The 22,895-nt window shown below is 40.8% G+C and overlaps 1 protein-coding gene across 1 annotated transcript in view; it reads left to right on the top strand.

The window, feature by feature from the left end:
* The window catches only part of Macf1 (microtubule actin crosslinking factor 1), a 346,505-nt gene that overhangs the window by 189,111 nt on the left and 134,499 nt on the right, over window positions 1-22,895 (top strand). Inside the window, 14 exon segments of the mRNA XM_052718421.1 lie at window positions 1,423-1,577; window positions 4,903-5,029; window positions 5,949-6,132; window positions 6,431-6,600; window positions 6,882-7,060; window positions 7,863-8,001; window positions 8,795-8,988; window positions 10,321-10,483; window positions 11,916-11,999; window positions 13,502-13,609; window positions 13,752-13,850; window positions 16,387-16,539; window positions 16,827-16,915; window positions 20,082-20,217. Of these exon segments, the coding sequence (XP_052574381.1) occupies window positions 1,423-1,577; window positions 4,903-5,029; window positions 5,949-6,132; window positions 6,431-6,600; window positions 6,882-7,060; window positions 7,863-8,001; window positions 8,795-8,988; window positions 10,321-10,483; window positions 11,916-11,999; window positions 13,502-13,609; window positions 13,752-13,850; window positions 16,387-16,539; window positions 16,827-16,915; window positions 20,082-20,217 (1,980 nt within the window).

The raw sequence follows: 22,895 nt of genomic DNA on the forward strand, positions 1-22,895 counted from the left end.
CCAAGACTGGGTCATCCTTTGTACCACTTCCTGATACTACATTTGTCACGGAATACTGTGACACTAAGCCTCCCTGCCCCAAAAGTTTGAATGTAGACCATGTTTGTTTGCTTACCACTGTGATACTTTAGTCCTCTATGTTGTAGCTGACAGAGCACATCCCCAGGCACAGAGCAGGCACTGAGTAGACATCTACTGGACGTGAGTGTGAGTGAAATGGGTATGATGATATGCACCTATAATCCAGCGCTAGGGCAGCTGAGGCCGAGGATCACTCCAAGTTCAACCTGCCTAGATTACATAGTGTAAAAAACAAAAAGAAGATATTAAAAGAGTTGTTTCCACATTTCTGTTTCTAAAGCAGATCATGTTTATTATTTGTCTCTCAAGAGAAAGAATTGATGGTTCAAAAGGAGGCTGATAGGAAGAGCACAGAGGGAGGGGGGGAGGGAGGCGTGTTATAGACGCAGAGATGTTGGTGCAGAGACAGCTCTTGACGGTCTGAAGGTCTCCTTTTAACTCGCATGCTAGTTACTCTACATGCAACAGGAACTTGAGAAACACCTCTTTTTTTGATTTGTTCAATGTGTCATGGATTTATACATATCAGGAGCTCTCACTAAGTGGTAGCGAATCAGTCCTCACCCTTCCTTCCTTTTCTTTTTCTTTCTTAAAGAAAGAAAACAGATTTATTGAGTATACTTGCAAGGGACAGTAGACAGAAATACTGCCTTAATAACATAAATTTTTTTAATATGTATGCATGTATGGTATGTATGCATGCATATATATATGTGTTTATGTGGTAGGATATATATACACAAGGGTGCTTGTGCATGTAGAGGACAGAGGTGGTTCTTCCATCAGTCTCCAGTTAATTTACTGAGGTGGGGATTTCTTGGTCATTGGAACTTGCTGATTGGGCTAGTCTAGCTAGCCAGCTTGCCCCAGGGATATCCTCCTCTGCCTCCTTATCACTGGAATTATAGTGGTCTACCTTGCCCACCTGACTTTCATGTGATACTAGGAATCTGAACTCTGGTTCTCATACTTCCACAAAAAAATGCTTTATCCACTGAGCCTGAGGAAAATATTTATTTTATGCTTATGTATATACTGTGTAAATGGTAGGGGACACAAGAGTGCCATGGTGCACATGTGCTCCAGTGTGAGTGTGTTAGTCAGAAAACAATCTTTGAGAGTTAGTTTTTACTTTCCACCATGTGGGTTCCAGGGATTGAACTCAGGTCATCAAGCCTGGCAGCAGGGACCTCTACTAACTAAGTGATCCTATGGCCCTGCAGATGTTTTTATTAAGGAGACCTTTTTCTTAGGTATTTCATAGCCTTGGGATCAGGCATCAGATAATAGTCTGTTGTTGGGTTCTCTGTTAACAATAATTTGTGACTTCATTTTTTTCAGATCACTATTTGCAAAAATGATGAATGTGTGTTGGAAGATAATTCTCAGCGGACCAAATGGAAGGTGATCAGCCCTACGGGGAATGAGGCAATGGTGCCATCAGTCTGCTTCCTCATTCCCCCACCCAATAAGGATGCCATTGAGATGGCCAGCAGGTAACTGTGGTAGTGTGCTGCTCAGTACAGACCTCCCATTAAAGGTATCAAGTACCCCACTGCAAGCTAGGTAGATGTTTAATAAATCCTTTGTACAGGTGAAATAATTCAGTAATAATTCTTTTAAAAAGAATTTGAGATTACAGCTTAGTCTAGAGTAATGATTTTTGTAGTGGCAGCCAATTTAATTCTTGTTGAAATAATACATGTACACATTTTAAAAAGTTAAGTTTTACTACTATGTTAGTCAGTCAGGGTTCTCTACTGGTTTGCAGGCTGTGGTCCAGCTAATCCAACAATAGCTGCTGCCTGGGAATGGAGGATCCAAGAATCCAGTAGTTCAGTCTATGAGGCTAAATGTCTCGGCTGGTCTTCAGCATATGCTGGAATCCTGAAGAAATTGGCTCTAATGCCAGTGAAAGGATGGATGTGCTAGTGAAAGCAAGAGCAAGCAGAAAGAGGGAGAGAGGGAGAGAGAGAGAGAGAGAGAGAGAGAGAGAGAGAGAGATATTCCTAATTCCATGTTACTTATATAGGCTGCCGACAGAAGATGTGGCCCAAGTTAAAGTTGGCTCTTTCCACCTCAAAAGATCTGGATTAAATGTTTTTATCTTTCCACCTCAAAGATCTGGATTAGAAGTGGGTCTTCCCAATTCAAATAATTTAATTAAGAAAAAAATCCCTTACATGTATACCCAGTCATTTGGGTTTTAGTTAATTCCAGATGTAGTAGTTAAAATGACTACTACAAGAATAGCCACCACAACTTCAAAGCTTGTAAAAACTAGCAAATGCAGTCAGTGGTCAGTGTATGTAATCCCAGCTGCTTGGGTGGATGAGACAGGAGGATGGCTTGAGCCCAGGAATTTGGAGCCAATCTGGAGCCATACTGGGATCCTATCTCTTTACAAAAAATTAGAAAAAGTTCACCCCCTCACCTCATTTGGTTCATTTTATCATCCTCTCCACTGCTGTCTCCCTCCCTCCCTGCCACTCATTTCCTTGATTTCTCTTGAGCGTGCTCCACACACTTATCCTTTTCTATTAGAGTTTTGCTTTTTCGTTTTGTTCTTTTTACTTTTGTGTATTTAGCATCTAGACCCATTCTTGATACCTAGTAAGTTCTCAATAAATGATTGTTGAATTACAGGAATGAGGGAGTAGGTGAGCAGACAAGGTGGGGTAGTAATTCTTTCCTTAGAGTAACAGTTTCCAGTTTGGGTTTGCTTATTTGTCTATCTGCACATTAAAGACCTATTCCCAAGTTCTCCCTTATTTTTTTTTTTTTTTTTTCAGAAAGGCTCTTCAGTATTGCCAAATGCCACAGATAACCTTCACCTTTTTTTTCTCTTGGAAGCCCATTTCTAGGCCTGTTCTGTCCTCCTGTCCCCATCCAGACCATCTGTAGGCCTGACTCTAGGTTATTCTAGCATTCACTTTCTTGTCACCTGGGGATTGATTCACTTTAGGTCTCCTTGGAATTGAACCACTGATTCCTAGGTTCCAAATCTTTTTTTGACTTACTGCTTAATTTGGTACAACATGCCCTCCTAAACTTAGTGAAAAAGATTGCATCCTTGTTTCTTTTTATAAAAGTATGTAAGTCGGGCGGCGGTGGCGCACACCTTTAATCCCAGCACTCAGGAGGCAGAGCCAGGCAGAGCCCTGTGAGTTCAAGGCCAGCCTAGTCTACAGGGCAAGAACCAGGACAGGCACCAAAACTACACAGAGAAACCCTGTCTCAAAAAAACAAAACAAAACAAAACAAAAAAAACCACAACAAAACAAAACAAACTTTTTTTTTAAATAAATACATTTTTAAAAAGTATGAAGCAGTAAAAACTTGCCTTTTGTAGCAAACAGTTAATGGTGGTAACAAGTATACAAAACTGTTACATTCTTCCATCTTTATCATGAGTAGGATCTTTTTCCCTCTAATAAAGCTACCAGCATATCGATGCAGAATAGTTAAAAACATCTGCCTTTTGTAGGCAATCTTTGCTCCTCTGGTATAACTCCTTTAGACTCTTCTTTCTGATCTTCATCTGTTTGGATAAATCTCTTTCCATTCAGTGAACATGAACAAAACATGGGAACTCTTCTTTCAAAACTCATCAAAAATTTCCTGAATTATTGCTGTTTTAAAAATTAGCGAGACACTTTGTTATGACATTTCAATGCTTGCGTCGTCTGGGACCCTTCTTCCCTCTTCTTTCCCATGTCCAGTGATCTAGTTTCATGCTACCGTCTCACATCTTCCCCTTGCTCAGTTTCCACATAGGAGAAAATGCACTGGTTGCTATGGGGCTGGGTTATTTCATCTAATAGGATACTCCCCACTTCTATCTATCTCATTCTCTGGGTCTTGGTAGGGTGGGTGGTTGATTTGTTTTGCTCTCAAGAATCCCTGTTTGTCACATAGGGTTCCCAGGCTCATTCTCTTATTACCTTGTTTTCTTTCTTTGTTTTTCTTTGTGTTTTTATTTTGTTGTTGTTTTTATTCTTCTTTTGAGATTACCACTTAAATGAACTCCTGTGTGATTTCTGGGATAAAGGAAAATAAGCTGATGGGTGTTATTTTTATTTTTTATGTAACTGAGATCCCGATGCCTAGTTTTTCTTTCTAGTTCCTGTTTGTTTTTTCAGATATGGTTTCTTTGTGTAGCTTTGGCTCTCTAGACTATGCTGGCCTCGAACTCACAGAGTTCTCCTTTCTCTGCCTCTGGAGTTTTTAATCTACTGGAATTAAAGGTGTGTACCACCACTGCTCAGCCTGTTCTTTTCTTCTCATCTAGAAGAAATTCGAGATAAGTTAGTGGTTTGAGTATGTATGTGTTTATCTGAAAGTCATCTAGGGACTGAAGTAGGCATGGGATGCTTAAGAAAACAGTATGCTTCTCAGTCCCACATGCTGCAGTTTCCTTCTTTCCCAAGTGAACTTACATTGCTGGGTTGTTTTTGTTTTTGTTTTTGTTTTTTAACTATTTCAGCATGTTTTGACTATGTAGAGAACAGTAAAGCACTTTTAAGAAGTAATGATACATTTTTCCAACAGCTCTAAAGGGGATATATTATCTATACACTTTGTATTCATGCTTTCCCTCTTATTTCTTCTCTCTGGCTTCTGGTAATCTTTTTACATGCTGGTGACATTTATGCTCCTGGAAGTATGTTCTGACATAATACATAGACAATCCAAATGAATATCGCACTGAATTCCAAAGATGCCTGTGTTGTTCGAACTTGCTCCCTTTTTTTTAAGCAACAAGCTCTACTCTGCATTCCCACCTCTAACATGTAGCTCCATTATTTCTATTGTTTCTAGGGTAGAGCAGTCTTACCAGAAGGTGATGGCCCTTTGGCACCAGCTCCATGTTAACACCAAAAGCCTTATCTCCTGGAACTATTTGCGGAAGGACCTTGACCTTGTGCAGTCCTGGAACTTAGAAAAGGTATTGGAAAGCTGTTACCGCCAGCTGATACCCGGTAGGGGGCGGGGGGGGGGGGGGGGGGCGGGGGCGGGTAAGCTTTGTCAGGAGTTCTTTCATTACTGAAACTTGTCCCCCAGACTAGTGAAGTAAAGTGGAGTCCAGGATATATTTCAAGATTAGGGACCTGAGAGCCTTAGCAACTAGAAGTGGCAGTTTGAATGGTTTAAAGAAATGGCTGGTGAAAATAAGGGAGACTGCAGTCTTCTCGCTGTGTAGAACAAGCACCACCTCTGTGTGCGAGCATGTGGAGTATGGAATGGTGAACACTAGTGTGTTTTTTATTGACTCCTATCCTGGTGGAACTACTGGCACACCTGTGATCTCAGCCCCTGGAGCTGAAACAGGAGGATTGTGAGTTCAAGGCCGACATCCATTACATAGTAAGGACAAAGAACATTGTCCATGGAGCTGGAGGATATTCTGGTGTGGGGTTGGATGAACAATTGTACTTTTTTTTTTTTTTTGAGGCAGGGTCTCACTCTGTAGCCCTGGCTGTCCTGGAACTCACTATGTAGACCAGGCTGGCCTTAAAATCACAGAGATCCACCTGCATTTCTCTTTCCACTACTTGGAATAAAGGCGTGTGCCACCATATCCAGCTGATTTGTACACTTTAGTATATATGACAGGGGCTGGAGAATGGCTCAGTGGTTAAGAGCACTGGCTGCTCTTCCAGAGGACTCGGGTTCAACTCCCAGCAACCACATGGCAGCTCACAACTGTCTGTAACTCCAGTTCCAGGGGACCTGACACCCTCACACACACATACATGCAGGCAAAACACTAACACACATAAACAATAAAAGTAAATTTTTTAAAAAGGAATGAGAAAGAAAGTAGTATTGTTCTATTCCATTGAAATTGATTCTGTTCTCTTTAGCTTCGTTCCTTAGCCCCAGGAGAGTGCCACCAGGCTATGAAGAACCTCCAGGCCCACTATGAAGATTTTCTACAGGACAGTCATGACTCTACCCTCTTCTCAGTGGCTGACCGCTTGCGACTGGAGGAGGAGGTGGAAGCTTGCAAAGCCCACTTCCAGCACCTGGTGAAATCAATGGAGAATGGTGTGTGCAAGAGGCAGAGGGGGGCGGGTGGTGGAAGGATAGCCCTGAAGGGTGCTGACAGACACTTCAGATGCAAAGATGAGTTCTCAAAATCCTACTGTGGAAGTGGATGATAACCAACCTGCCACATTTCTTGTTATGTATAATGTTTGGAATCTTAATGTCAATGTGTAATGCAGGTTCTTAAGGGTTGGGCAGGAGTAAGACCTTGCTTTCATCAGTGGGATTTCTGATCTGTGTTAGGTAGGCTCTGTTGTCCTCAGGTGGAGCTTAGTGATCTGCGCTTGTGTGTTCACAGAGGACAAAGAAGAGATGGTAGCCAAGGTGTACCTCTCAGAGCTGAAGAACATCCAGCTACGCCTGGAGGAGTGTGAACAGAGACTGCTCAGACAAACTCAGTCTCCAGCCAGCTCTAAGACTGATAGAGATGCCAGGCAGGATATCGCATTAAGGATTGCAGAGCAGGAGGTAAGCTGCAGGAGGAAGAGCAAATCCTTTTAGAAGGAATTAGGAAGCAAGCATATGGATTCTAAGAAGTGAGACAATAGGCTTAGGACAGTCCCACTCAGGAATCACCTGCCCCAACACCCTGCATAGGTGCCGTTCACTATGGAGAAGCTGGTTTGAAACTTCAAGTATATTGTTGAATTGATTCATTTCCACTATTTTTCTATTGAAAAGAAGGACTACTTTCTAACATTGTTGTCCATTTCTGTCTCCATCGTTGTTGTGCGTTTTGTTCCTGATAGCACACTCAGGAGGATTTGCAGTGTCTGAGATCTGACTTGGATGCTATTTCCGGGAAATGCAACATCTTTCTTCAGCAGTCTCCATCAGGCTCAAGTGCTGCCACTCTGCGCTCAGAGCTGAACCTAATGGTAGAAAAGATGGACCACATCTATGGTCTGTCTACTGTCTATCTGAATAAGTGAGTACCATATCTATGGTCTACCTGTGTCTGTGTAAGTGAGTACCATATCTGTGCTCTGTCTACTGTCCATCTGAGTAAGCTGAAGTCTTAGATTCAAAGGGCAATTATTTTCTATTGAGATCGTTCCATAAATGATCCAGAAAGACTCTTGCAGAGTAAGTATCTATGCTGAGAATTTGGCTTCACTTCCTAAGTAACATGGAGGAGGTTTATTTGGACTCCAATAACAAATGTCAGTGTTATGGGTGATCAATAAGTTTGCAGTGTTTCTTACCTCAGTTCTATTTGATTAGATACCTTTGAAAATAACAGTTAAATATAGTAAGGAAAATGGGAAGAGAAGAAAAATTCAAATAAACCACACATTAGTGTTTGAAGTTCTTTCTCTATTAATCCATCTCTACCTATAACTTTGAGGAATGACAGATTTTAGGTCCTTTGGCCTCATGCCTTCTTGCCACCAAAGGTGGCATGGACTAGCTTAAACTAACACTAAACATGTATCAGACTCTCTCATTTTTACAAAAGCCTGTTATCATTTCATGTGATAAAACTGGTTTGGGCAATTGTATTTTGTGAGGTTAGGTAATCCACATATTAAAACTCAAATGCTGAGCTGGGCATGGTGGTAAATGCTGTGGTCCAGAACTTTGTAGGCAGAGGCAGGTGAATCTCTGAGTTTAAGGCTAGCCTGGTCTACTGAGTAAACTCCAGGATAACCAGGGCAATCCAGAAAAACCCTGTCTCAGAGGGAAAAAAAATTCACATATTAACTACGGAATTAATTTTATCCCCACAGATTAAAGACAATTGATGTGATAGTACGTAGCATACAGGATGCTGAGCTGTTGGTCAAAGGTTATGAGATGAAGCTGAGTCAAGAAGAAGCCGTGCCAGTGGACCTTTCAGCTCTGGAGTCCCATCGGGCCACACTGCAGGTTGGCTGCTCTAGTTTCTTAAAGAGGTTGAATTACCATTGCTTTGGGTTAACAGAGGATTCAGGAGGGAAGACTTGATGCTGATCTGTGTTTGCACCTGAATTAGACAGGATAGTTTTAATAAATTTTAATAATTGTAGTCAGAGGGGAAGAGAAAAAGCTAAAAGGGAAGAGAAAAAGGTCCTTTTCTTCTTCTTCTTTTTTTTTTTTTTTTTTTTGGTTTTCCGAGACAGGGTTTCTCTGTGTAGCTTTGCGCCTTTCCTGGAACTCACTCTGTAGACCAGGCTGGCCTCGAACTCACAGAGATCCACCTGCCTCTGCCTCCCAAGTGCTGGGATTAAAGGCGTGAGCCACCACCGCCCAGTAGGCCCTTTTCTTCTGTCAAATTATGGCTTAATTGAGTATAGCCAATGATTAAATCAAAGTAACTTTGTAATGCACTTTACTCTGACTTCATTGTGACTCTCACAAGTTGCTGTGAGAAGTGAATAGAAGAGAGTTTTGTCTCTTGACAGATGAGAAAAAGCAAGACCTAAGCCAACCACAAGACTTTGCTTAGTTTCATAGCTTATATGTAGTAAAGTCAGGTTCCATACATGAAAAATTATCTGCACATTTTCCCTTATGGGATTCTTGCCCCTGCCTTCCCAGTGTGCATCAGGAAAGCAGAGGCCTTTCTAGACCTGGTTTCTGGGTCACTGATAACACTGTAGATATTTTCCTTTTGCTTGTGTTAGTCTGAGTCTTTTTTTAACAAGAAAAAGGCTTGACCTGTTTCTTATGTTTCTGGTAGCACTGGCTTAACGATGTGAAGGACAAGAATTCAGTGTTCTCAGTCCTGGATGAGGAAATCACTAAGGCCAAGGAAGTGGCAGAACAGCTTCGTCGCCCAACACCAGAGCAAAACTTGGATTTGGAGCGTTATCAGGAGAAGGGTTCTCAGCTTCAGGAGCGCTGGCACCGCGTCATTTCCCAGCTGGAAACCCGGTGAGGGGGTGCTCTACCTTTTCTCTTCTTAGGGTTCCGGGATTAAGGCTTAAACAAAAACAGGTATCAAATATTTTAGCATTCATGTTTAAAAGTAGGAATTGGTACAGAGGTGCAGAATTTTAAAACAGCACAGATTCTGAACAAGATAAGCCCCAGAAAATTGAAATCATCAATCATAAGGTAGACCTTAGGCCTAACACATGTGCTCCACCACTAGATGACATCCCTAGCCCAAAGCTTGTTTTTGAAAGCCTTTTTGAAGGGGAGCACAGCTTTGGGAGGGACATGCCTGAGGCAGTAAGGGAGGAAGGGGATGTTCAGTCAACTCTAACAATCAGTAGGGTCTGATCACCCTCATATCCCCAAGCTTGCTTTTGGGTAGCAGTGGTACTGCTGTCAGCAATGCCGTTCCTTATCTAGTTAAGCCAGTATGACAATGCCCCACCAAGGACTCGAGAGTAATCTAGGTTCTTCCACATGCTAGGCGAGCATTGTACCACTTGCCACATCTCTAATGCCACGTGTTTTTATAGTATAGACTTTACTTAAGGAGGAGAGAACCTGGGTTTTATTAGGTTTGAATCTAAATTTGATTCATTTTCAGAGTGAGGCTTTATAGAATTCATTGCTTCTCTCATGGTGCTGATTTAGTGGGTCCACTTTACTTCTGTCATTTGAGGTCTTGTTTCTGATGTAAGGTATGACTAATAAAGACAGAAAATTGACCTTCCTGAGTCTAAGAAGGGTAGGAAACTGTGCATGGACAGGAGTTGAATCAACTCATATAAGTCTGTATTGTCTCTCCTTAAATTACTACCCTAATTAGACTAAAGGATATCTAAAGATACTGTAAAGATTCTGTCATTCCTCACTTTCTGCTACAAGAAATTACAGTGATTTAGCCAGCCACGATGGTGCACACCTTTAATTCCAGTGCTCCTGAGGCAGAGGCGGGTGGATCTCTGTGAGTTCCAGGACAGCCAGGGCTGTTACACAGAGAAACCCTGTCTAAAAAAAAAAAGAAAGAAAGAAATTACAGTGATTTATACATCATAGCCCTGGTACTCTGGCAGTTACTCTGTAAAATGAAGAAATTGACAGGAATTATTGAGGTGCTTGGCACCATAGGATTTTTTCAAAACTCACAGGACACAACTAGTTTCTCTTCACTTTTAGGGCCCTGGGTACTTGTATAGATATCACTTATTATGGCAGCACTTATTCCCAGAAGTAAAATTGTGCGTTCCAAAAAGGGAACTGGCTCATTTCCTATGCTCTATTTATATGAACAGTAGGATGTCTGACAGTGCTTCCCCTTTGTTCCTGCAGCCAGTCTGAGGTAGAAAGTATCCAGGAAGTTCTGAGAGATTACCGAGCCTGCCATGGAAGTCTTATCAAGTGGATTGAGGAAACGACTGCCCAGCAGGAGATGATGAAGCCAGGCCAGGCAGAGGATAGCAGAATGCTGTCAGAGCAGCTCAGTCAGCAGACGGTGAGTGTGGCTGCATGACAAGGAGGGAGATACGCAGCAACCAAACCTCCCTCCTGCAGGACATCTAAGCCCCTTAGAAGAGTTCAGATAGTCTCAAGATGCTGGGGTTTTGTTTGTTTGTTTGTTTTAAAGATAGTGTTGCCAGGCAGTGGTGGCGCACACCTTTAATCCCAGCACTCGGGAGGCAGAGCCAGGTGGATCTCTGTGAGTTCGAGGCCAGCCTGGGCTACAGAGTGAGTTCCAGGACAGCCAGGGCCGTTGTACAGAGAAACCCTGTTCCAAAAAAAAAAACAAAACAAACAAATGAAAAAAGTTACTGTTAACATTTAGGCCAGAGAGAGACCCATTAGGTCCTTTAACCCTGAGTTTCTATGATCATAGATTGAAATTATTAGACATCTCCCTTTTGCTTCATCATATTATATTTTATTGTGCTAGAACTGGATTGTAGGAGTTTAAAAGAAAATTACTTTATTTAGAGTATTTTTTTATTTTTTATTTTTGGTGGTGGTGGTGGTGTTTTGTTTTGTTTCATACCATGTTATTAAGCATTTGAGGTCTGAAGTTTAATTATCTCAGTTACAGTTATGGCTTATGTACCTTCTAGTTATAAAACAATGAAGGAATTAACCTTTCAGTATTCTACTTCTTTTGTTAATCCCGCCAATCAAGAGCAAGACCACTACCACAGTTTAATATCAAATTTGAAGCAAGCTTTAATTAAATACTGGCCAGGTGGATGGGCTCTGGCCAGGTCCATACCCAGGTTGCTGGGAAATGGCCCCAAATCACAGTTTGCAGCAGTTTAAAAAGGAAAACCCATAATTCATTGCATTTCCCATCATGTCCAATCAGGGACAAGTGTACATCCTGATGTACCTCTAGCCTGTGAACCTCTCGCCCATATGTGATCAAGCCCATTCGGTGCAGATGGGTCAAACAAACTTGTTTAGGGGAGTGATAAACATGCGGCTTCTTATCTCCCATAAACAATAGCTTCTAGCATTTCAGGAACTATCTATACTTGGCTAGGGGCTTGCAGATCAGATGCATTTTTATTTCATGGATCTCTAAGGTATAGTAATTAAAACTTAAAATATAACTGGCTCTCACACCTTATCCTTAAAATAGATGTAGTTTACTATTCCTTTAGCCTGCCTGATGCAGTTATTGCAAAGATTACCTGAAATTGTACATGTAAAGGAATGTAGTTCTCAGAGTGTGGCTCCCAGACTAGCAGCATATTACCTGAACCATGTTACAAATCCAGGTTCACAAGATCTGTAAGCCTAGCCCTTTAGTCTATGTCTTAACTAGTCTTTCTTACTGTAATGGTTCTAAGACTTGAGAGTCACAGTCTTAGAATATAGTAAGTGCTCACTGCTTAGTGATGGTAATCTTAATGGTAATGGTGTGATATTTTGGTTCCTAGGACCTGTTTGCAGAAATCGAGAGAAACCAGACAAAACTGGACCAATGTCAGAAATTGTCCCAGCAATATTCCACTATTGTGAAGGTAACTGTACCACATTCCAGAAGGAATAAATGATCTCCAGTTTAGGAAAACTTCGCCATCATTGTAAGTCCTTCTGGACAGATTATACAGAGCTCTTCTCAAGCCCCTCCACCCCCCAGGGTTGTCTCCCAGCCAGTAGTGTCAGCATCACTTGAGAAACTGCTTGAAGTGCCCTCACACCCATTGAATCTGATCCCACATTTGGTAGGTTTCCCTAGATGGTTTCTGCACATGTGGATGTTTGAGAAACGGGGTTCTATATCCTTGAAAGATTTTGGTCAGAGGAACAAGGTGATCATATTTGCTTTTTGGAAAAGGTAGCAGGAGCAGATGAGAGTGGAAGTTATGAGGGTAAATGAGACACTTTAATTGAGAAAGCTTAGAAGGGGGGGACAAAATAATGCAGGATGCTGAGGAAGTACAGGATATGTAGTAAAATGAGAAAAGGATTTGGAAACAGTTTCTAATCTGTACGGATTAATTAAGGAAATCCACTTCCCCTATTTGAACTTCAATTTCCCCAAGGATGAGTTCAGGATTCAGCAAGGTAGTATGACCACAGGCTGAATCTAGGCCACACACTCTTGGTTTTTTTCAAGACAGGTGTCTCTGTGTAACAGCCCTGGCTGTCTTGGAACTCTATAGACCAGGCTGGCCTTGAACTCACAGAGCTACACTTCCCTTTGCCTCCCATGTGCTGGGATTACAGACATGTACCACCATTCCCACCACACACTTATTTTTGTATGGCCAATGAGAAAAGAATGAAGAAATTTAAAAGAGTAATGATGCTTTTTTTAAAATTTAAATTTAAATTTTTAAATAAGAACTGGACAATGGATATAGTTCAGTTCTCAGATAGCCTGCCTAGCTTGGGGCTCTGGCCTCAATTTCTAGTATCACATAAGACTGAACATGGCAGTGCACACCTATAATACCAGCGTTTGGAAGGTGTAGGCAGGAGGATCAGAAGTTCAAGATCAATTTTTTTGCTACACAGTTAGTTTGAGACCACCCTAGGCTTCATGAGACCCTGTCCAATAAATAAATTAAGTGATAAGAACTTAAACTTGGGCTGGAAAGATGGCTCAGCGGTTAAGAGCACTGGCTGTTCTTACAGAGGTCCCGAGTTCAATTCCCAGCACCCACGTGGTGGCTCCCAACCATCTGTAATGAGAACTAGCTCCTTCTTCTGGCATGTAGGCCCAACACTGTACACATAATAAATGAATCTTAAAAAAAAAAAAAAAAAGAACTTAAACTTACAGTGTAAGCAAATTATATTTCAACAGTGATTTTCCTTCATTTCCATACTGTCAATAGCTACATTCATTTATGGAGACAGAATTAGTATTTCTGACAGGCAGAATGGCCCAGTATTTGCCAACCTATAGTCTGAACAAACATCAAATATAGTCCAGCAACAAACTACTAGGATTTTGTTGTATGGTGTGTTAGCTATGAAGACCTAACAAGGGTAGTCAAGTTTCTCCTTTTCTTAGGACTATGAGTTGCAGCTGATGACATACAAGGCCTTCGTGGAGTCGCAGCAGAAATCCCCTGGCAAGCGCCGCCGAATGCTCTCCTCTTCAGATGCCATCACACAGGAGGTGAGCTGGAGGAGAGGTGCTGCTGTCTTTCCTTAAGAAAAGATCTCGGTTGTGTCACCTTTTTCTTGTCCTCCTTATTTCCAACTGTTGAATTTTACTTTTCTGGCAGATAACTTACCTCAATTGTTCTTTTAAACTATAGTTCATGGACTTGAGGACTCGATACACAGCTTTGGTGACATTAACGACTCAGCATGTAAAATATATCAGCGATGCTCTCCGGCGGTTGGAGGAGGAAGAGGTGAGGATAGTTGGGTCCTAATTCTCCTTGAAATCATGATAAAAAATGCTATGCCTCACCAGACATGGTGTCGCATGCCTTTAATCCCAGCAGAGGAGTCAGAGGCAGATGGATTTCTGAGTTTAGGCCAGCCTGGTCTATAGAGTGAGTTCCAGGACAGCGAGGGCTACACAGAGAAATCCTGTCTTGAAAAACCAATAACAAAAAACTACCTCAAGCAGGGTTTGTAGCTCATTAGTAGAGCTTGTAACTACTATGTGCCAAGTCCTCAAGTTGATCGGAGCACTACATACAAGAATTCCTATGTCTCATCTTTTAAAAGGTAAAGTTCATGCAGTCATTGTCCTTATTTACAGTGATCATGTTCTAGAAAGTTTGGTTTGTTGATTAATACTAAACCAGTGCTCCTAGGGAAAATAGTTGCTTTCTGCAAGCCTCGGATTACATACACATTCTTGTTTAATGTGTATTTTTTGTTTAAAGACACTTTATTTAATGTATATTATTGGTTCTTGGAAGCACTATAACTTTTTTCTGCAAAATGTTTATCAAAGATATAAGTTTTATCCCTAAGCCTTATCATAACCCTCTTAGGCTTAGAAATATTAAACAACACTTCACCATTAGCCTAGAGCTACTTAGATAATGATGATACCAAGAAAAAAAAAAACACAAAAGAGATGAAAAACATGGTATTGAATAGATTGAAAAGTACACTGGTGTATATAGTATTAGTTACTTTTCTGTGGCTGTGATAAATATACCATGACCAAAATCAAGATAGGGAAGAAGGTTTGTTTTGGTTTACAGTTTCAGAAGAATAGAGCCCATTGTGGTGGCAGGAGCAGGAAGCTGTCCGGTAACATTTTCATCTTCACACAGGAAACAGAGAATGCAAAGTGGTGACAGGCTCTAAACCCTCAATGTCCATCCCCAGTGACACACTTCCTCCATCAAGATTCCCCTTCCCAAAGATTCTAAGCCTTCCCCTAACAGCACCACCTACTGGAGACCAAGTTATCAAATGCTGATGGGAAATATTTCTCATTCAAACATACAGTATGACAACAAAATCTTCAGCTAATGACATGAACATTGAGCAACTACAGTTTATTGTTCAATGCATTATTTATGAGTGCTTTTGGAGTGTCAAATAAATTTTAGTGGGTGAAAGTTTCCATATACAAATATACAGATACATCCGTCACTTCTACCTTTGAGTATCTTCATTGTAAAAAAGGGGTGTGTCTGAGTTACTCTCCTATTGCTGTGATATGATACCAAGGCAACTTACAGAAGACTTATTTGGGGCTTACAGTTTCTGAGGGTTAGAGTCCATGGCCATCATGGCAGGGAGCATGGCAGCAGGTAGGCAGGCATGGTACTGGAGCAGTGGTGAGAGGTCATTTGGATCCACAAACAGGAAGAAGCAGGGCGCACATTGTAGAAATGACAAGAGTCTTTTGAAACCTCAAAGCCTGCCCCCAGTGACTCACCTCCTCTAACAAGGTCACACCTCCTAATCCTTCCCCATCCTATCAACTGGGGACCGAATAATCAAAACATGAATCTATGAATGCCATTCTCATTCAAACCACCAGAGTATAAGCAGAAATCTTCAGTAAAATATAATTTGTTGGAGGAAAATATTTTAAATCTCCATAGTTTGTATAGTGGGATGCTGTGACACTATTAAAAGTATTATAATAGATTTAAGTGAATTGACATAGAAGTGATTTATAATATATTAATATATTGAACTAAATATAATCATTTCAATAAAAACAACAAAGGTGAAAACATGGCATAGAAACAATTTTAGAAGTGTGTATGTGTCTCAGTTAGGGTTTTATTGCTGTGAAGAGACACCATGACCACAGCAGTTCTTATAAAGGAAAACATTTATTTGGGGACTGGCTTGCAGTTCAGAGTTTTAGTCATTATCATTATGGTGGGAAGCATGGCGGCATGCAGGCAGACATGGGGATGGAGAAAGAACTGAGAGTTCTACATTCGGATCAGCAGGCAGCAGGAAGCGAATTGAGCCACTAGGCTTGACTTTGAGGTTCTGAAAACCTCAAAGCCCACCCCTAGTGACATACTTCCTCCAGAAGACCACACCTACTCCAACAAGGCCACTCCCTACTGGTCTATGGGGACCATTTTTAGTCAAACCACCACAGTATGTGCATACACTTTTGGAGAAATAAAGTCTAGTCTATATAATATGCATTCCAGTTTTGGTCCTATGTAATAAGCATGTAATCATTATAAAAGTCTTTGCAATCTAAGTGTTCAAATACTAGAGCACTTGCAAACATGCTCTGGGAATTCATTAGTGAGGCATTATCTGTGGCCCGTTATATCAGTGCTTACTCCATGCAGTCTCTCTGTTCACTTATGGTTATAAAAATTATGAAAAGAAGCAAGATTCTGTAGGTAAAGAACAATATATTTCCTGTCTGGCTTTGGAAACATGAAGTCATGCAGCCTAATAAGGCTAACCACAGTACCCACTTTCTGTTTCCTGCTGTAGAAAGTGGTAGAAGAGGAAAAGCAGGAACATGTGGAGAAGGTTAAAGAACTCTTGGGTTGGGTGTCTACCCTGGCAAGAAATACACAAGGAACAGCTACCTCATCCCACACCAGTGCGTCCACAGACATTGAAAAGGCCATTTTGGAGCAACAGGTTAGTGGAAAGCCCACCTCTCTCAGTCCAGGTGGAGGAATCATTCGTTAGAAGAATGATTCCGTGGCCACGCCACAATTATTACTTTAGAAAAGGCTAACTTCCAAGACCTCCAGCAACTTCAGCTACCCTGTTTGTTTACTTAACTGTTTTAAACGTCTGTGGCTCATTTGTAATGTTTGACCTAGGTTGTATTTTCTATCTCGGTTTTTGAAAATTTATTTGAAATCATGTTTGACTCGTTTAAGTCTTGAATTTGAAATGTTTCTTTTTATTTCTGCTACTAGGTTCTGGCAGAAGAGCTGACAACCAGGAAAGAACAAGTTTCTGAAGCCATTAAAACTTCACAGATCTTCTTGGCCAAGCATGGTCATAAGTGAGTATGACCTTTTCAACTGGATGAATCTTAGGTTTGTGATGAGAAGTTAGACTGGAGAATTCCTGGCAACAAGAGCCAATTGTCAAAAGCCTTGTAGTTTATACCTAGGAATTTTTTTTTTGTTTTGGTTTTTGTTTGTTTTTGTTTTTTTTTTAAAGATTTATTTATTTATTATGTATACAGCATGTATGACTGAAGGCCAGAAGAGGGCACCAGATCTCATTACAGATGGTTGTGAGCCACCATGTGGTTGCTGGGAATTGAACTCAAGACCTCTGGAAGAGCAGTCAGTGCTCTTAACCTCTGAGCCATCTCTCCAGCCCTTGTGTGTTTGTTTTTTAACTGTGTCAGATATGGGGATTAATTTTAAGCCTGATTGACATGGGAAGGAGGTATGGAGGACAAGAGGCAAGTTAAGAAGCTGTCCTGATAATGAATGCAAGAAATGGAGTAGATTACAGAGGTGACACAGATACAAGAGGTATTAAAGAGCCAGCAAGATGGGTCAGCACATAAAGTTGCTTGCTACCAGGCCTGACAACCCGAATTCAGTACCCAGGACCCTCAGGGTAGAAGTATAGAATTTACTCCCCAGATTAACTTCTGACTTCCGTATGTATGCACATGTGCCTGTGCACATACACATACACTAAATAAATGTATACGATTTAAAAAAAGATATTAAGGATGGTGAGTCTATGGATTTGGTCACATGGAAAATTCATTAAATAACTGCTAGAATTGTTGGGCCTGGTGGTGCATGCCTTTAATCCCAGCAGAGGCGAATTTATCTCTGAATTCAAGGCCAGCTTGTTCTACATAGTGAGTTCTGGGCCAGACAAGCTATATAGTGAGACCTTGTCTCAAAGCAGAACAAACAAAAACCCTGCTAGGCTTCTAGTGTGGGCTGTTGACTGTATGATGATGTTACTCATGAAGATAAACAGACAAGAGGAGTGAGCTGCAGAGTAACTTAACTTACACATTGTTGACTGTGGAAGCCTGTAGGACGTCAGCGTGGAAATGCCTATTACATAGTAAGACTTGTGAACTACCTTATTCATGCCTTGTGTAGACTCACCAAAGATTCCCAGTGGGCAGTTACAAAGCAAGTTTGTAATTAATGACAGAAGTCTAGAGGGACAAAGATTTAAGTCATTAATGTAGTAGAAGTCATAAAGGTAAATTAACCCAAAAGACTTTCAGGTCTTTTCAGCTTGTAAAGGAAACTTCAGCGAAGGAATAGGAAAATGTTGGTGAGTAATACCTCAGAACCCAAGAAAGTTCCAAAGAGGAGGGAGGGTTCAAAAGTCAAGAAAAGTTGATGACTATCTAATCCATTTGGCAGTTGGAACTTTTTGGTGGCACTGATGAAAAGTTGATGGGTGAGTTCAGAGTCAACATGATGAGCAGTAAATAAATGAGAGGTGAGGGGGCTGTAATACTGAACTTCAACTCCTTTCATAAAGCATGGTCATAGGAAAGGAAAGCATTAATACAAGTAATGAGGAATGCAGTATACTCTCACAAAACTTTGACTTCTTAGAACATGGAAGACATTTGTCTGTGTTTATAGTCAGCAGAGAAGAATTAAAAGTAGAAAGGAGGGCTGGAGAGATAGCTCAGAGGTTAAGAGCACCGACTGTTCTTCCAGAGGTCCTGAGTTCAATTCCCAGCACCCATATGGTGGCTCACAACCATCTGTAATGAGATCTGGTACCCTCTTCTGTGTACATAATAAATAAATAAATCTTTAAAAAAAAAAAAGTAGAAAGGAGGGGAGTGAGAGAGGTTGGAATTAATTAGTAGCTATAAAGTAAAACCTTAATCAGGAGTTAAGATAGCTTTTTCCCTGCAATCTGAGGATATAGGCTCAGGAAAGGTGTGCACAGAGGTAATTTTGTCAAGAGTGAAGTCCAAAAGTAAGAGAAGTAATAGCTAGTGGTCTGTGTGTATTTTCTTTTTTAAATATGCAGAGGGATTTATTGAATATTAGGGTGGTGCTCAGGCAAAACAACAAGGGATTAACTGGGGCCTCCCACCTGGATTTTCTGAGGGAAATAGTAAGGTCCAGTTAAAATTACAGACCAGTGGGAGCTCTACATGACTATGGGATCCTCTTTCCTCACTGGATATATTTTGCAGTATGTGGATCTTAGAGGTCTGGTTTTTGTTGAACTAATGAGTGGACAGACGAGGATAATGTTAAGAATCTGATTAAGAAAATTCAATGCTGGGTTTGGATGCCAAGAATAAACTGAAGATGAATAGAGAAGATGATAGATTAAGAGCAATTTGAAGAGCCAAGGAAGGCTTGGGGAATCTCATTGAGTTTGTAGGTAATTCTAACATAGACCAACATAGTTCATTCTCATAATTAATATGGGGAGAGGCAACTTCTAGTATTCACCAGATTCAAGTTGTGAACCTCTAGGAAGACAGGAAATGAATGGACTTGGTGAAAAACACACACTGGCTTTAGTTACATGTGTAATATCTTGTTTCCTAGAAAAAGTTCTAAAGCTAACGTGGTTCAATAGTAAAACTTGTACTTAAGTGAGCTATCGAATGGTGGTAATCCCATCATGAGGAACTAAACCCGAAGGGTCACCAGCTCAAGCCCACCTAGCCTGAGCTACATAGAGACTTTGTTTCTTAAAAACAAAACCCAAAGCAAACAACAAAAATGGCTAAGATTGGGAAGGGGAGGTGTGATGAGGAATGTGCTCAGCAGATACGTCCACATACAGAGACTTTAAAAATAAGAAAAATTAAAGATAACTAGGTAGATAATAGGGAAGTGAGAGTTATAATTTATTTAGAATGAGAATAACTGTAGAAGGAGAAAAATATAAAATAGGACTACATCATACATTTTGAGGTCTAAGAGTTTAAATATAGAATGATTTTATATTATTTCAGCATCCAAATTTGCTGTGCGTGGGTAAGTCTAAGGTGTCAAGGAGGTCATTTTGATTGAGGTTTGCAGAACTACAAGCAAAGAGTTGTTTAGCACATCACCAAGAATCAGAGAAGGATATGAGTGAGATGCCCAAGTGGAGTATGGGAGACTGGCTATATCCAGATAATCCATTCATGGTAACAATGTAAGTTTTTGAATATAGTTTAGATCATTTTTTCCCCGTAATGCTTCGTCTTCCAGGCTCTCAGAAAAAGAGAAGGAACAGATCTCTGAGCAGTTGAGTGCCCTGAACACGGCTTACCACGACCTTTGTGATGGTTCTGCAAGCCAACTCCAGCAGCTCCAAAGCGAGTTGGCTCAGCAAACAGAACAAAAGGTATTTTCAGTTTTGGGATCCATATATTATGGGTGCCATTTAAATGGTATGAAATTGGCTTTGTTGATTGAGAGTCATGTTCACTAGTTTTCCATGACCAATGTGACTTAATAGTTAACCTCACCTTAGCAGCCATTTGTCATGTGTTTCTTTACTGGGGTTCCATGATGTGTTGGTCAGTCAAAACACTAGAGGGCGCGTACAACAAAGCCTCTGGATCTGGTTCACTGCTACCTCCTCCACCTGCGCTTTATCAGTGCGCATCAGAAGACAGTGATGGAGAACTTACATTCTGTATTGTAACTGATGCCAGATCAGTAAGATTACTCCTTTGTGACATTGTCACCACGAGTTGACAGCCAAGAGTTGTGCATATTGGCAAGAAAATGCTTATAAATCACTTCCCTCTGTAGAGTGACCAGGGAGAAATGTTGTTTCAAAACAACCTGGTAGATTAGCTTCACTGACTGAGACGCTGGTTCCCCTCACCCATGGTCATCCCGTCGTCATGTAGCACTGTTATCAGCTCTCACCTCATAGTCATCATTGTACCACATGAAAGTCTAAATTATAGTTGCTGTTGGTTGTCTTAAATTCTTCCTGGATACTTATGTGTGTGTACATTTAACCAAATTATATTCATGTGTCTCTGGGATATACATGTGTGTTTGCCTGCTTATTTCCTATGTTGTGAAGCAATTGCCTGTTTATGTGGGGAAGGCTAATACGTGATAAATCACATTTGGTCTACAAGATGCAGAAAATGATTATTCAAACAAAATATATCTTGATTCTGCCCATGGATATAAATTTGTAAATTCATAAATTCTACAGGATAGAACAAGCCCTGCTTTGACAGTCTATTTCCGAAAAGAATGTGCTGGTGTAGAATTTTCTGTGTAACAAAGCCCACTTCTAATGGCTTATTGCTTCACCATATAAGGGAGTATGTGAAAAGTTTTAACAATTGCTTGCTGAGAACATCTAGTTCTCATTTTGAAAGGTTAAAAAGGGTGGGGGGAAAGAAAGAAAAAAAGACAAGCTGCTGAGCACCACTACATTGAGCATGATGTGTCCCTGTATTGTGTGTGTTTCATGTAAAGTATTGTTCTGATTAACTGACATCCTTGCTTACAAGTTTCACTAACCCTTTGGAGTTTAAGCACAAATGCACAAAGGGAAAAGAGGACGACCTGTTTGGGGTTCTTTTTTGCAAAAAACAAACAGTCGCATGCTGGACGCTAACCCCAAGCTTTCACTGTGTATGTGACACGGCTGAACTGCTCCGTAAGGCTCTCTCTCTTACCTGCTGAGGCGGGCCCTGCAGTTTGGGTAAGTAGAAACCCTCTATGTTTTCTTTCCGTTTCTCCCCGTCTTCTACTGCTCATCTGGGTCAGACTGTCCATGTTTGGTAGACTGGATTTCTCTGGATTACTTCCCAACTCAGTGCTGCCTGCCTGTCCTCCAGCTTTGAGGGTGTTGGGAGGAATTATGAAGGCTTTGCTCTTTGGCTTGATTCCAAGCTTTTCTTCAGTGTCAGGAGAAATTGGTAAATTTCAACAGTCTTCTCTTTTATCATAATATTTCTTTCTCAGCAGGCTTTAAATGGATTTTTAAAAAGGAATTTTTTTTAAGTAATGCAGGAATCATACACCAGTGAGCTTTTTTTTTCCAATCTCTATAAAATAGATGTATAGTATGTGTGTTTTACTTATATAAATTGAACCCTGTGCTACAGAAAATGAGATGGGGGGAATAGCAAATAATATTTTGCATAGCATGGGGAACTATGCCAATAATATGCCATCGATTGAACATATGCATGAAGTGGAGAAATGAACCAAGTCCCTCTTTGCTGTGTGTTCTACATGCTTATGTGCTGTCACGAGCTGGAACCCCTCGTGTTGTCTTCACGTGGAGGATGCAGCCTAGTGGGGTTAAGGATTCTTTCCCGTGGTTTTATTCATTCCGTGTTCACTGCATTGCAGATACTGTCCCTGTACACTGAAGGGCACACTACAGTTTTATATAGTTTACCTCTCACTGAAAACAGAAATGAAGTGCACTTGTTAGTGACTGACAAATCAAGATTCTGTCCGGATAAGTTATCCGGTAAAAGCAAAAAATAATACTATCCAAAGAAGAGACAGAAAAAAAGACATTAAAGAAAACAAAGACAATGACTATGACGGGCATGGTGGCGCCTGCCTTTAACCCTAGCACTCTGGAGGCAGAGGCAGGAGGCCGCTGTCTGTGAGTTTGAGGCCAGCTTGGTCTCCCCATAGTGAATATCAGAACAGTCAGAGCTTCATAGTGAGACCTTGTATCAAAAAACAAATAAAAAGAAAGAGCACTATAAACATGGAGCACAATACAAGTAATGAAGCAGTCTAGATAGTTAAGCTCTTAAATGATCTAGAGTCTGAAATAAAAGGCTTTAAATTGAGAACCAGCAACTGTTTCTAGAATTTGCATGGGTAATTTTAACAATGTGTAAGGTTTACCTTATTCCCTGGGCTTAGAGACTAACTCCTGCTTAAGGTGTTGTGGCTTTACTGTTTGCTGCTTCCCCAAACCATCCAAAGAAACAGTATAATTGCAAAAGATTGGAGGCCGGGTTGGCTTCTGGAACTCACTTGTTTTGTTACCTTGGACAAATTACCTAACATATATCTCAT

Source organism: Peromyscus californicus, unplaced genomic scaffold, assembly GCF_007827085.1.
Source record: "Peromyscus californicus insignis strain IS unplaced genomic scaffold, ASM782708v3 Scaffold_5__1_contigs__length_169319896, whole genome shotgun sequence".
Classification (NCBI taxonomy): Eukaryota; Metazoa; Chordata; class Mammalia; order Rodentia; family Cricetidae; genus Peromyscus; species Peromyscus californicus.